The sequence below is a fragment of the Oreochromis aureus genome, linkage group 12 (assembly GCF_013358895.1).
Source record: "Oreochromis aureus strain Israel breed Guangdong linkage group 12, ZZ_aureus, whole genome shotgun sequence".
NCBI lineage: Eukaryota > Metazoa > Chordata > Actinopteri > Cichliformes > Cichlidae > Oreochromis > Oreochromis aureus.
In genome coordinates, this window is record NC_052953.1 from 29,315,189 (window position 1) to 29,330,588 (window position 15,400).

General features: G+C 39.1%; 1 protein-coding gene across 1 annotated transcript in view; it reads right to left on the reverse strand.

Annotated features, from left to right (window-relative positions):
* Positions 1-11,965: 11,965 nt before the first annotated feature.
* The window catches only part of galnt9 (polypeptide N-acetylgalactosaminyltransferase 9), a 99,038-nt gene continuing 95,603 nt past the window's right edge, over positions 11,966-15,400 (reverse strand). The window contains exons 10-11 of the mRNA XM_031743673.2: positions 13,061-13,228; positions 11,966-12,940 (exon numbers count right to left, since the gene is read on the reverse strand). Of these exons, the coding sequence (XP_031599533.1) occupies positions 12,794-12,940; positions 13,061-13,228 (315 nt within the window). The 3' untranslated portion in view covers positions 11,966-12,793. The remainder of the gene's footprint in view (positions 12,941-13,060; positions 13,229-15,400) is intronic.

Consider the following 15,400-nt stretch of genomic DNA (forward strand, 5'->3'; position numbering starts at 1 on the left):
GCCTATTGTAAAGTGATGGCATCCTTGGGTTGTGCTTCAAACAAAACCAACATGTAGACTAGCTGAAAGGATTCCAGGTTAATGGAGTGGATGGACGAGGTGAACTTGGGTGTGTGTGTTGAGGAGGCCCCGCTTTCCGGTTTTGCAGAAATGGGACCACTAACAATATGACATGTCACACTATCACACTATTTTGACTGTGTGACAATCAAAATGTAGGCAACCGCTGGTCAAGAGGGAAAACTTTATATTGCCTGAGTTGTTGTGACTGATTGCTGAAGGAAAAATGATTGCCAGTCAAACAGGCCTACAGAGTGGTTAATGTTCTCCTGGCATCCACTTTTTGCTGGGAAAAAGATGCTTTTGCCAACTGGTTGGCCACTGTGGTAATCTGCCAGCAACCAAAACAATCACTAGGAGTGCAGGCGTGTCTTTGCGTCCAATTTTACCCAGCAAGAACCAGCAAACTTAAGAAATCACTCCCGACCAGTTGGAGAATAAAAGTTTTTCCCCACAACTAATTGTTGTATGACATCCAATATGGTGGCAAACTCTTGAGCATGTGCTCATGACATCAGCTGAGAAACCTCAATATCCACTCAAGATTGCAGACATAAGTATATGGAGAACTGTAGAGCTGGAGAGAGTTAGCAAAAGTATATTTCTAAAAATCCATTCAAATTACAACTCTCTCCACTACTCTCTCAGAAAAAGACTACTGTGCCATCAATGAATATTCATTCATGTCCCAGCTGCACTTCATGTACAACCTGCAATTTTATTTCTGGATTTGTGCTCTGCAGGACTGGCAAGCATCTCATATCTGCTGAATAATGTAAACCAGCTTACTGTGTGCTTTTTTCAGGTTTGCTGATTGACCTTGACTTGTCTATGCAAATGCAGTAACCTACATTTACTGTGTCACTTACCATATTTATGGAAAATCAAATTAAGCCATGGGATGTTGAAAGGTTTTTATTTCTCTAATGCTGCTGAGTATGTAAAAATGATTGTTTGCCAGCTGCTTCGATTTCCCCAAAGGACCTTTTTATTACTGACTGATCCATGCTGCTACTCATATTGCTTCTCAAATAGAGACAAACAAAAATATGCGAAATAATCCAGCAAACAGAAATCTTGTGTGTTAAAACAAGAGAAGCCATCCGTTTCATAAAAATCAACTACGTTGCTGATTAGTGTGATTCAATCTGCTTGATTTGTTTAAATGCAACTCAAAACCTAGCAGAAGGTTTAACCATTTAGTTAATATTGTAATCAGCTTCCAAAAGGTGCAAATTAGTGTAAATTAGTGGATTTCTAGATGTAAATTATCAGCAAACTGAACAAGGCTTAATCAATCATAATAACCTCTGTCTTACTAAATACGAAAGGTTTCTGAACACTAGAATTTTTTATTGTACAATACATGAAAAATCTAGTTTATTGTTAAATGAGTTATTACTTTAACCTGTACTGGGGTTAAAATTGTCTCTGCAGTCTTCCTTTTCCTAATTTATTAAAATCCAACATTGTAACACAGCTTTGCTGGCTCTAAAACTGCATGAAGCCAAAAAGACGCTCAAGCTGTTTGTATTTTCTTGCTGTGTGCTGCCTCACTGGCCACTGTGACGTGTTTTGACTTAGAGGAATACGATGTCATATCCCCTCTTGTCCTTCTCAGTACAGCGGATCAACAGATCCTCCATGCAGAGAGAAAAGTCCTGCTGATTTGAAGTCTTATCCATGTGGAAGTTAGTGTCCTTGAGGTGTAGAAATAACACAGGTAGCATAAAATTAGCTCGGGAGGAGATCCACTGGACCAAATTAGAAGTTAGTTTTGTGATATTTGGCAACGAGCCACATAAAGCAGCAGCAGGGAACAGCAGGAATTTATCAACCAGCAGGTCTCTAATATTTATAGGGGACACGGCTGCCTGCATAATGTCTATCATGCTTCTACACTGAATGACAAAGACTACTATAGTTAAAAGGACATGGTGGCATTCACTCTGTTCTGCTTTAGGGAATTATATCAAAGTCACATTGGGAGGCACTCAGGAAGCTTTTTGCAAAGCCTTTGAACTCAATCTATTCATGTGTGCATTACTTGGGGAAACCACAGAAGCGTCACTGAACACCACCCTGGCTCACACCAGGTGCTTTTGCTAACATTTTTATGCAAGTGACACAAACATCAATCCCAATAATCCACAACCCCGAAATTAGATTCTGTTTCCTCATCTTTACTGCGCTTCTCTTGCTAGGTCAGAGTGCAGTTCATAACAAAAAGCACTACTTGACAGGAATTTATCACCCAGTATGTGACCTAAAATCATCCTGAGATTGCGCACTATTTCAACTTTCGTCACTTTGTGGCTGAGGGAAGCCATGGTTTTGAAGAGGTCAAGCTCACTTTGTGATTTTAAGATAGACCTAATGTGGCTTTACTTCATGAACTGCTTCGTTAAGGCGGACCGATTGTAATGCAGTGAGCTTTTTTTTTTGCAGTATGTTATTTGGTACAATAGTCTATGATATGTCTGGTGGAATGAAGCTGTAGAAGAAAAACGTCAGTAGCTAAGGGAACCATATTGTAGCAAATAAACTCAAATGTTGCCGTGGGTAATGCATTCCCCCTCAAGTCACTGTGCTGTTTTGGGAAATATTGTCATTAAAGTCATCATTGTCTACAGTGTGCAGAGAACACAGGGATATGGGACCAGCGAAAAAAGATTGGCTGACCTTGATGGGGCTTACTAGCATAAAGGAGCCTTTTGACCTCACATACTGGGTGGAGTTTGGTGTTTGGTGTGCGCATGCACATGTAGTTAGCTCTGCAAGTTGTTTCACATAAACCTGTGTTAGAGAGAAAAAAAAGAAAGATAATATCACAGTCATGGTGATTATTCCGTGTTTTGTATTGAAAAGTTATGACTTTTAGAAAATAGGATGCATAAAAGAAAGAAATTCAAAGTGTAAATAAATGATTATTTTTTGTAGCCATCAGCTACAAAAAATAATCACTTGATTCATTCATTTTTTTGTTGAAATGTGAATTGTAAATAAAAACAGCAACATAATGACCCACCCTTTTCCCACATTGGTTACATTTCTGATTAATTTGTTGCGGATAGAAAACTTTTATAAAGCACTTGTTTTAGCCGGTTGTGTACCGTTACTGCCATAAAGTGCTGGGTAAGGTTGATGTGTGACTTACACAACAATATTAGTGCCATTTGAGTGCCGTTCCTTGCACATGCTGGTTATGTTGTTATTGTTGTTATTGGCGTGTAGTCTACCGTACGTCTTCCTTTGAGTGTATTGATTCTTGCACATTGCATAGGGAGTTACATATTGGCAGCAACTCCTCTGCTGCGTAAAACACAATAAGCTTGTTATTTTCCTCGATGTGGCAGTTCTAGCTTGGCTAATTGCATCTGCTGCTGTTTTTGAGACATAGCAATGGTATCATTCAGCTTGGCCACCAGTGTTGTAGAGCTGTTTTTAGCTAGCAGGTGCTTCTCCAAATTTGAAGTGAAGCTCCTCACAGCTGACATACACCAGTTCCAAGTGCTCAATTTGTATTTCACTGAGATGTTGTTCTTTTCTGTTTGTTTTTTCCACACATTTAAAAAAAATATGACTACATCGTCTCAGTAAAGCGAATAATACCTCATTAATTCCTTGCTAATGGAAACCGGGCAGATGCATATGATTTACAAATTAAAAATTGCAAGAAAAGTTGCCATTCTCTTTGACATGCAAGTCTCTCCTGGTTGGTGTTGTGTCTTTATTCCTAGTAAAAACTGTAACCAGCAATAAGTTTGGGCTGTCTGGTATGTAAATGTGTGAGGCCATGAGTTTGTGTTGACTTTAGAATCAGGGAAGAGCTGCTGATCAATACCATATAATTTATTTGACCAGAAGCTTCTCAGTTTCCAGCTTTAACTCTGGAGCTCTCCACAGATCAGACTTTGGTACCAGAGACCTGTGTAGGAAAAAATAAGTTTTATTGTGTTGATGCAACTTCTACTGGTCTTGTAAAGTTCATAGATTATTTAGTGCGATGTGTTGCCGCTGAATGCAGCTTATGCCCTTTTTATGATTCTATTATTAGCTCGAGAGCAACATTATGTCATAGATTCAACCACCGTGCTTGATGGGTGTTGTTACAAACAACTTTTTATTGTCTTATCAGTGAAATCCCACTAAATACATCAAAGCCTACATCTTGCAGGAGAGATGTTGAACCCTCGAGCAGTTTGCATTTCACACAGTTGGGTTTGTTGGAGCATCGGGGACTGCTGCTTTTAGCATCCAGTTTTCACTAGTTTTACAACCCAGCCAGAATTTTCTCTCAGCTGAGAGCGTCCAAGTTCTATATAAGTAAATAGCGCCGTGTTGTATCACTAAATGAATATTGAACACTAACGCAAGTTTGAAATGAAACATAATAAGTGGAAAAGACCAGTGATACAGTCAATTCAGCCTTCAGTTTGAACCGGGCATTGTGTGGGAAATGCTGTAATAAGCTCCCAAAAAAGGTGCATTATTTACAGCATTGCTAAACTATCATGCCAGTATGTTCACACACTCCTACACACACGCAGCTCCACATGCTCACATACCACCTCAGTGCTGCCTATACAGTTCTATCTCGGAGGCAGAGGAACGCTGGGCCTAATTGTGTCTTGGAGCTACTGTGCTGCTCATCTCTGGAGATCTCATTATAAGATCCACAAGCTGTTCAAGCACGTACGCACTCTCTTCACTCTCTCATCCCATCAGCTTGTACAGCATAACTGTCTGAAATCTCCATCGCCCCCTTGCAGTATCGACAGAATAAAGTAATTATTGTTGATTAGGAAATTGCACCTTGCACCTAAAGAAAGATGCATAGAGACAAAGAAACAAACTGTTTGGCGAGGTTTTTGATCTTGCTGCCGGCTGTCTTGTTCGTATCTCTGATATGAGCAATGAGAACAGTGTGTCCTCAGAAGTCTTCAAAAAGTTTTGGCCAATTGACAGCTGATATGGTTGAAGTGCCCAAACTATCACTTTTTTTTCTCCATGATACTTTCTGGATGCTATGCCATTAGACTCTTTTCTTCTCACCCCTTTATAATTTTTCTCTTCTGCGGCTTTATCTGATCTTCGTCTGAATAATTCATTCTATACATGCATTATTGCATTCATATATAAAATAGTGCAAGCAACTACTAGAAGGAACACATATTGGGAACACATACTTGCAGGCATGTGTATGCATACCAGATGTAATGGAGTAGTTTTGAGAGATGCAATTACTTGCGTCTTTGCTGATGGTGACGTGAACAAAATACTGCATCATCTTCAAGAACAGTCCTGGAGCTGGAAGGATGTTTGTATTGTACATGGAAATCAGTATACAAAGGCTGCCTCAAAGGTTCAGATGTTTCAGGACTCCAGTGCTCATTTTATGATGAAAATCAACAACATAGCTTTTATGTTATTGATCTTCGCTTCTATAAAAGCAAAACACATTACTTCAATTTTAATGGTAAATGCTTCAGCGTGCATAAATCACTTTGAAGATGGGAAATCCTGGAAGCCTCGCCGTCTATTTGTTACTGAATATTCCTGCAATTAGTTGTTTGTTCCTATTACAATGAAGCACTATGAACAGTTCTTTAAAGCTTTCAGCAAAACCCAGTGGAATGTGGTGCAAGAATAAACAAGAACAAATAGTTCTGTGGTGGTGGGGTGGGGTTTGCGGCTCAACTGCAGGGGAGGAGTGGCACAGTGGGTTCAGGGGGCCGTGCCAGGGGAAGCCAGCTGGCATGGCTAGCAGCCATCTCCTTATTTACGCAGTAGTGCGCTGGGACGGAGGTGTGTGGAGGGAGGATCGGTGCTGACAGCAGAGTGTCTTGAGCTGAGAGGGGGGTCACTGTGACAACAGTGAACAGTCAAAAGTTGTCTAAATAGAGTAATGTGCATAGAACAAGTTCAGCCTGTGTCCACACTGCCTGTGTTAGAGATTCATGTAGCCAAAGACTGACTAAAAGTTTGGGAACTGGGAAAATTCACATAATCACTTCTCCACTAAGACTAAAGCACTCAGCAGATCTGCACTCTGTAGTACCAAAAGATTTGGTAAACAATTTAATGGAGTTAACCATTTTAATTAGAATGATTTATGATATACTGGAAACAGTACACAACGAACACATTGTTTAAATGCTCTGAGCAACAAAATACACATCACACATCTTTACAATGTAAGCCCGAAAAATGACACTCTTACACTCTTAATGCAGTTAATTGAACTCTATTTATATGGAGGGAACTGTGGGGAAATACAGTCATGTGAAAAATAAAGTACATCCTCTTTCAGTTTGGTTTTGCATATCAGGACATATTTAAAATCATCTCAACTTAAGCAGATCTTCAGATTAAACACAACCTCAGATAAAAAGCAACACACATCTTATCAAACTGTCATTTTACTACAGAAGCAGCGTGTGAAAAACCAAGCACCTTTGAAGAAATGGTTTTCAGTCGTTCACATTGTTGTGGAGGAATTTTGGCCCACTTGGCGCTTTACAATGTTGCTTCGATTCTTTGGGATAGACTAGATGGCCTCAATGACTGCGAGGTGCCCAGGCCCTCTAGCTGCAAAGCAAACCCAAATCATTACCACTCCACCACCATGCTTGACAGTTGGTGTGAAATATTTGTGCTGATTTGCTGTGTTTGGTTTTCTTCAAATGTGGTGCTGTGCATTACGGCCAAACATCTTCACTTTGGTCTTGTCTGCAAACTCAAGCTTGGCTACCAAGTTCTTTTAGAGAGAAGAGGCTTCCTCCTGGAAACCCTTCCAAACAATCCATGCTTGTTCAGTCCTTTTCTAATTATGCTGTCATCAGCTTTCAGTGTTTAACTTGCTAATTGAGGCTTGTGGAGTCTAAGATGTACTTGGGTTTTTTTTTTTTAAAGTTTCCTTTGAGCATTTCATAGTCTGACCTTGGGGTGAATTTGCTGGAACATTCACTCCTGGGAAAATTGGTAACTGTCTTAAATGTTTCTGCTTGTGAACAGTCTTTCTCACTGTAGAATAATGGACTTCAAATTGTTTACAAATGCCCTCATAACCCTTGCCAGATTGATGGGCAGCAACAATTTCTTCTTTTTCTTCTCTAACATCATTGCTTAATAATAATAATAATGCATTGGATTTTTATATAGCGCTTTTCAAGGCACCCAAAGCGCTTTACAATGACATTATTCATTCACGCTCACATTCACACACTGGTGGAGGCAAGCTACGGTTGTAGCCACAGCTGCCCTGGGGCAGACTGACAGAAGCGAGGCTGCCATATCGCGCCATCGGCCCCTCTAACATCATTGCTTATGTATTTCCTCCTTGGCTTTGTGTTAACACACTCATGAGCGATCCAAACCAGCAAACTTTCAAAACGTATACTTTTACAGGGGTGCTCACATGTGCTGCTGGTCAGTTAATCAAGTGCATTCGATTTTTAGAGCCTCTCAATTTCTATGGATGCAGTAATGGTGTTCTTAATTTTTCACACTCAGCTTTTTTTGGTACTTTTTGTGACTATAGCCATTGCAGCTCATTTAATTCAAATGCAAAACGTAATCAGAGTTTTATATGTTCTAATTAATGTAATTTTCTATGTATCTTTACAAAGATGGAGCTACATATAGTGTTTGAAATTGGCCTTGGTTTATTGTAGAGGTTTTTGAAGGTATATAGCTGAACCTTTAATAAAATCAGGACCAAAGTAAGGAGAGTTGGTTTACAGTTAGAATTAAGAATTAATGACCTTTACCCATTATATATCTTTTCCATATCAGAGGATTTTTTTGGGTATAGTGGATACAATTACAGAACAGGACCTCAAAATGAAAGCACATCGTATATATGTCAAGTTTATTTGAGTGTTCTTTTATTCTCGACTTGCACGTAAGTGGGTCGGTCTTAACAAGGACTTTAATACGACAAGGGAACGCAGAATAGAGTGAGCTTTGGCTGGCCCCGAGAAAGAGCTAATAAAGTGGTGACATACTGTAAAGAAAAATGATCTTTTTATCCTCAGAAAGGCTCATAAACTACACGGCATTAATCAGTATCAGAGTGACCCTGACAGTGACCATAAAGACTGGCTGTTAAGCAGACTGCAGGAAACAATGACTTTCAAAAAAAACCAAAAAAACCCTGGGGATGAATTTGAGTTAAGAGAACAAAAAGGTCATTTTGGCTGTGGGCAAAATAAATAAATAAAAATCTCCTAAAGAGGTGAATGGCTTTGATGAATATGTTTAAATATGCATGTCTGAAGATAACATCTGCAATGCACCGATGCTCAGAATGTATCTTTAGATATATTTACTAGATAATTATACAGGTTTGAGCTCGCCCCCCTAACTTTGCTCATTAAAACTTTCTTACTTATTGAGTTGGGTATCTGTCCAGATCTCTGTGCGTTCCTAACACACCAGTAATTGCTGTCAGGTTCTCTGCAGATAAATAAACTGATTACACTCTTGGCTCGCTCATAGTTATGAATATATGTGCAGACTGTATCCAGTAACTGTATATTGGTCCTGGGAATTAGCATCAGTTTGGAATTGCTGCATTTTGCCACACTTGTATCAGATGCTGTTGAAAGAGAATCCCCAGAGCCCCCTGCACCCACAGCCCATTGCTGTCTGAATAATGAAGTCACCTATCCCTCTTGGCTGCAGTCCAGGAATAAAAAAAACTACTGTCAGCATCACAATGAGAACGAACGAGGGTCCCAGGCTCAGGTGACTGATGTGATGTCCTTGTCCATCCAGCACCCACCAGGCCCCATCGTTGCTCTCCGCCTCCAGCCCCCACTCAGTCACACACATGGTCCTATACCCTCCTGCTCTCCAGCCCATCACTCACTGTCACGCTGTCATTCGCTGTGAGAGAAAATGAAAATTTGAATGCAAGGTAACCTTTCTTTTCACCTGCTGCAGCATATTCAGGAGCTGTGGTCTGACGCTCGAGCATACAGTGCTCAAACGCTCACCAGGCACACTCACCTGTAAGACAATCAGAGGCTTTTCTTGGTTATGTACACCGAGCTTAATCTCAAACTTTAATTCACATATGTTACTTTAAATGATAATCCACCCAAAATGTGTTGTTTGAGGTGTCACTCATACCTTGCCTGCTCATGCAGAGCTGAGGCTTGAATTCAGAGAGTCACTGAGGTGAGATGATCACGGTCACTTCGCACTATAAAAATCTAAACTGCTATGTCTAAAAGTTATTTTAGGTGTGATAAAAATACCAATACCAGTCTCTTTTTATATGCATATATAAACTATACTAATTCAAATACAGCTAAGCAACATGCAGTACTGTAGCTCTCAATTCGTGCTGTTCCTTGGAGCCTGCTGTAAATCGACCCGACAGGCACAGAGCTGTAACCCACTGAATCCATTCCTTCTATCAGGTGTGGTAACATTATTTTGCAGGTGTTAAGTCAGGGGAAATCCATATTGCTAGAGTTATAACTTCCTGGTTCAGGCTATTTCCTGACATAGGGGCAGTGAGACATTCCAGTGACAATGTATTTGTAACCCGTGTCAGTGACCAGAATAAGATATGACCTTAGAAGGGCAGGAATGGTCTTTGTGCAGAGGACATAGAGATGATGCATTGCTTATATGAAACGATTAGAGGCAAAGAAGCATGACATGGTGGCAAGTGCAGATAATCTCTCAGGGTAAACCAGCTGGAAGAAAAAACTTAAAATAGCTATTTGGAATATGGATGGATCCAACAGACACCCACTATAGCAGCTTTCTATAAGTCACAACTCTAAAAAAAAATAAAATGTTGGCCATTTCAGCTCCTTTTTCTTTAAGACTGTCCTACCTTAAACTTCCTAACTGACTCTGACTTGGTCTGACTAACCCAATGCCACTAAGCTCTTCCTCTTCAAAGTCATGAAAATGAACTGTAATTTCTTAAATGTATCCATACAGCAATGAAAAAGAATAGAATCTGAAATATGAAAGTGGAGGGCACAAAAGTAAACAGCAACATTTTACAGCAGGATGTCTCTTTTCTGCAAATGTTATGCTCATTACCTGCTTATTATTTCTACCAACAGTGGATTTTTCTCTATACATTCATGTTAAAAGATATACATGCAGGAAATACACTGACACACAGACCACAGTGGGAAACACGCTGTCAGGAGATACTGACCTCAATGTAGAACTAAAATATTCTGTCCTTTAGTGATAGTGTCTCTTTACACTGTCAGTTCTTTGTACACTTACATACAGCAAAATGGCTTTAATACTCAAAAAGGCAGCCTTATGAGAATATGTTGATACTTTCTTTAAACAAGAAAACAGTCAGTTTTTTGTGTAAGAAAAAAACTCAGCTTTTTCAAATTGAGTAGTCATGCTCCTGCTGCTTTAGCTAAGTGGATAAAATGAAATTTATAGTAGACACGGGCAGTTTGCTGTACTATAGCAAGTCAAACACAGTTTTAATCTTACTAGAAGACACAAAATCTGTCTGCTTGCCCTCAAACTCCAATTTAGACACAGTCAGGGGTTGAACATCCAAAACTGGCACTCAAGTACTTCTTGAGTCCATGAATATTCATATCCGTATGAGTTATTATGATGATAGACATGACTGAAATCTATTGTGCTGAAAATAACATGTAATAGACTGGGGGCTATAACCTGATTTAACTGTAAATAATAAACACTGTAGTAATAAAAACTGTAATAAAAACTGAAGGTTGCTGGTTTGATCCCTGGGTCTATCCTTGGGCAAGATACCGAATCACTGAGTGTGAATGTTTCTGACTGTTAGCTAGAAAGCACTTAGACGTAGTAAAAAGGTGGGCTGCTTGGGTGAACAAGACATGTGTAAAGCTGTTTGAGTGCTCAACCCAACTCTACTCAAAGAAGGAAAACTCTTTATAAGGACCAGTGCATTTACTATTTTCATCATTATGTTGCCTAGCAACACCTACCAATTAGCTAAAGTAACCTATTTTATTCGTGCACCTGTAATGCCTTAAAAAAGCATGTAGCATTTTAATCTTGTGACAATAACATAAATAGGATAAGATAAGATAAGAAGTACTTTATTTATCCCGAGGGAAATTCTTTTGTCATACACATGCTCAGAGCAGCAAAAATTTTTGATATCTCAAAATTGTGATGTTTATAGTATCGATATAGCGTTATGTTGCATCATTTGCCACATTAACTTATGAAGTCAAATTTACTGAAATAACAGTATAAAGTTATTTATTTTGTCTCCTTCAAGTATACTTTAGATTTTAGCAGCAAACTGTTGATGATGGAAGGTTTTCAAACAAAAAAACATGTTCAATAAATTTCCTGTATACGTGTTTTACAGAGAACCCTGTAAAACACCATGTATTTGTTACAAGCTACTTTTCTGATGCCGAGGCCATATAAAAGCCAACCTCATATAACTGGAAGCTGTACGAGAGCAGTGCAGACCTTTCTAGTGCTGGTGTAGTCAAGGTATTATAGCATGTTCTAATAGAGACACAGTAAAACCATTTGAAAAGAGACCAGCACCTAAGTCATTCCCAGACGGCTGTCACCTTTTTGCTTACATTGGAGAAAAATGGTAAAGAGGTTACCTTCTGGGCACAATCACAATCAACTATCCTGTGGGTCATTTGAAGCAATTGCATTCACAAGGCTAGAGACCCGATGGTGGCTTGAGGTGGTTGTAAGAGCGGGCACAACAGAAGACGTGATTTTGCAGCCGTTGATTGCTTCTGGCCTTCCAATATATAGTAGTAACAAACAAGAAAGTATCAACAGGAAGCCAAAGTTGACACCAGTTTCATAAAGCAAAAAAAACATCAAAGAGGTGATTTGTCATAAAAATGATTTTATTATCCTAATTGTTATCGGATTTTCCACTGTTTTTTCCCTTTACAATATATTACTATCATTAGACTGTTTTATACATTGTTTTATATATTAATAACTTTCAAATAATTTTGTACATGCTTTTGGGACTGACATTCCCTGGTCAGATGAAGCAGAAAAATGAGACAAAAAGGCACGTGATTGCTCGTATCCACAGTGAGCAATACAGTCCAAAGAAACAAAGAACCGTCGTGGTTTATGTGAGTGCAGTTGAAATGTCCCCCGATCTAATGATGGGCAGCCCCTTTGAAGCCTATTACATGTCTTGCCAGGGCAGCACATTAAGTCCAAAGCAATTTTCCATATCACAGCCCAAAATAATCACTTTCATGTGGCAACTGACAGCAATTATATCTTCTGATTTGCTCTGATTCACTCAGGGAAAAAAAAAAAATCACCCACCCACCCACGCTTTCTCATCTCCAAAGAGCTGATACTTTTACAGTAGAACAATATAATTACTAGAACGTTGAACCACCTTCAGGGGCTGCACTCAGATGACTTGCTCTATACATGTACAACTGTAGCTGAATATCAGAGATGTGGGCCATTTCAAACGGTGCAGCCTGCCATAAGGTCTGGTATGAATGTGCAGCTCAGTGGAACACACGGATTGATCATATTCTTCTTTAAAACTCAGTATTGGAAAGCTCTGTGGCCTGAGGGAGACCCAGTGTACTGTGTAGTCTGTGGTGTGAAATACCACACACCAGCACCACCGGCGCTCTGCTCTCTCTGAACTGTCCACAGTTTAAGATCTAACTGTGACTTGAAACGCTGCCCAAACTGTCTCAGAGGTCTTTCTCTGGTTTCAGTGCCTGGGATGCTTAATCCAGTTTCGTATCATCCACTTCTGACCAGAGCATCTCTGGACCACAAGGCGAAGGCCAAAGTTGGCGTCTTTGGACATTTCTACCTCTAAGCATCGGCCAGTGTCCCTGCTGATGATCGGCCCGTTCTGCAATGAAAACACGGACAAAAATAACAGCAAATTTTTAAAGTGCCTTTAAGGAAAAAACAGACTGCATGTACACGTGCAATCATCACTTTTAAATCCGTTTACACGTTTTCTTCTTACCTGTGTAAAGTCCCAAAGCCTCTGGGAAATCCTCGACACAGCATCACATTTTTTCAGACTGGGAGTACGTCCTCTGCCATCATCAATGAGGCATTTTGTATCAGGCAGGAAGGTGGTGGACCCCAGGGGACCAAGCTGGAGAAGCCCCTCCGTAGAGTACCGAGCCAGCTGCAAGCCAAAGGGAATCAAATATGTTACAATACCTAAATTAAAGAGCGCAGTAGAAAACACAGCTTTATAAAAAGCAAACACTTGACTTTTTAGAGGGCATCTGTGGAAAGCGCAAGATGGAAATGTGCTTCATTGAATGTGATTGAATGTGATTTGCAGTAATGTGCTTTACCTACTCTGCTCTACAAAAGCAGACAGGCAGAAATTACAGAAGCAGAAAGGAGAAAATGGGTTTAAAGTTTGATTGGCAGACGGTGTTTTTCCTTCACTGTTATCTGTGTCATCTGCACCGGTCCTGTCTGGAGCATATATTTGAAACCCTTAGCCTAATGTTTGGGGCACGTAATACCACATGCCTACATGAGTGCATCTTTCCCACTTTATCATCCAGCTGTACTCCCAATTAATTACAAAATGCCCTAGATTATATATATATATATCAACTTTAGGATAATTTTTTTTTTAATTGAAAGGTGATACGTACTGCCTCTCAGCTTTCTTTGTAAGTAATTTACAGCCTGTCTTGTGTTTAATTAATGTACAAATTAAAAACTAATTCCCACATCGATATCTTGACAGAGAGCATGCTGGGTAGGCATGATGACACAATAGTAATATTGGAAAATAATAACAATAATAATGGGAAATTAATAGAAGTCAAATGAACTGCCATGGTCATTTTTGGGACTCTGAACTCCGGCGTATTTTTTTTCTTTCAGTTTTGATTATAATCTTTTGATATTTAGAATTCTTAGCTTATAGTTTTTTATTCTTGTTTCTGTTATTTTTGAATCTTCATGTTTTAGTTTACTCCAAGCTTCCCCAGTATCTGTTTGAGTCTTGTCAAGTCTTCATTTCTGTCAGTGTTTAGTTTCTTCCTGTTTTATTTTGATAGTCACATGCCTTGTTTTACTTCCTCTCCTTGTTGTTTTACTTAATTTCAGCTGTGTCTTGTCACCCTCCTGTGTCCGCTGTGGATTTTAGGATTCTGTAAATTGTAGACCAGCTGAAATAAAAGGCAGTTCTGTCTGTCTCTGAGTCTGTATTTAGGCACTATTCCTGCAACCCTTGGCATGAACAGAACTAAATTCAAGTCATAATATCAACACAGATAGTTTAATAGTTACTTTAAATGAATTGTAATCAACCACAAACTAATTAAATAGCCATCTTAAAGCATTTAAAGCTCTCTCACTATGACGATACATTATAGTGATTGATTTGACGTATGGAAGCTGCTGCAGTTTCTAGAATTTAGATTTTAGCACTGTTCCGGCTGTTAATTGCTAATAAGCTTTGTATTTCATATACTAAAATAGGCTCTAGTTACTTTGCATTGAAGCCACAGTGCAGCTTATTTATGGTACAGTTTCTCTTAACAACCAAAATTTGATCCCTCACTGTGTAATCCGGTGCATGAAAGCCTCTGTCGTGATACGTATCTATTACGCAAGGATACAGTAGAGATAACATTTATAATTTATGGGAATGATCCTCTCTGAAAAATGAGACCTCAAAGCTAGGGAGGTCTTCACTATGACAGCCAAGCCGCTTTGACTACCCTAAATCGTCAACATGCACGAACTGTCATGTACAGAGTAGGTAGTAACATGTTACTTACTTTATATAACTTACTGTATTTATGTAACTTACTGGAAGAATCGGTGTAATAACAGGAATCAAGATTTCTGAAAAACTTATTTCTTTATTTTACTTTATTCATGTGAAAATAACCCACAACTGCTCTACCAATGTGATTTCAATTATTCATTATTTTCTTTAAGAGCAGCTGCTCTAATGGTCGGGCTTGATGATGTCCATGATACAAAACCTAAAACATAAGTATTGCTATAAAACTGTTAAGGTAAATGGACTGGTTCTTATATAACACTTTTCTACTCTAAGCACTCTAAGGGTTTCATACAATTTGCCTCATTCACCCATTCTTACAAGCACTTCTTTTTTTCTATGCTTTTTCAACATAAGTGCATTAAATTTATAACTCATATGTCAATACACATTCATACGCTGATGGATGAATCAGAGAGCAGTTTGGGATTAGTATCTTGCCCAAGAAAATTTGGCATTCAGACTGGAACAGCCAGGAATCAAACCACCAACCTTCTGATTAGTAGATGAGGTGCTTACCTGTAAAATGAATCCCATAAA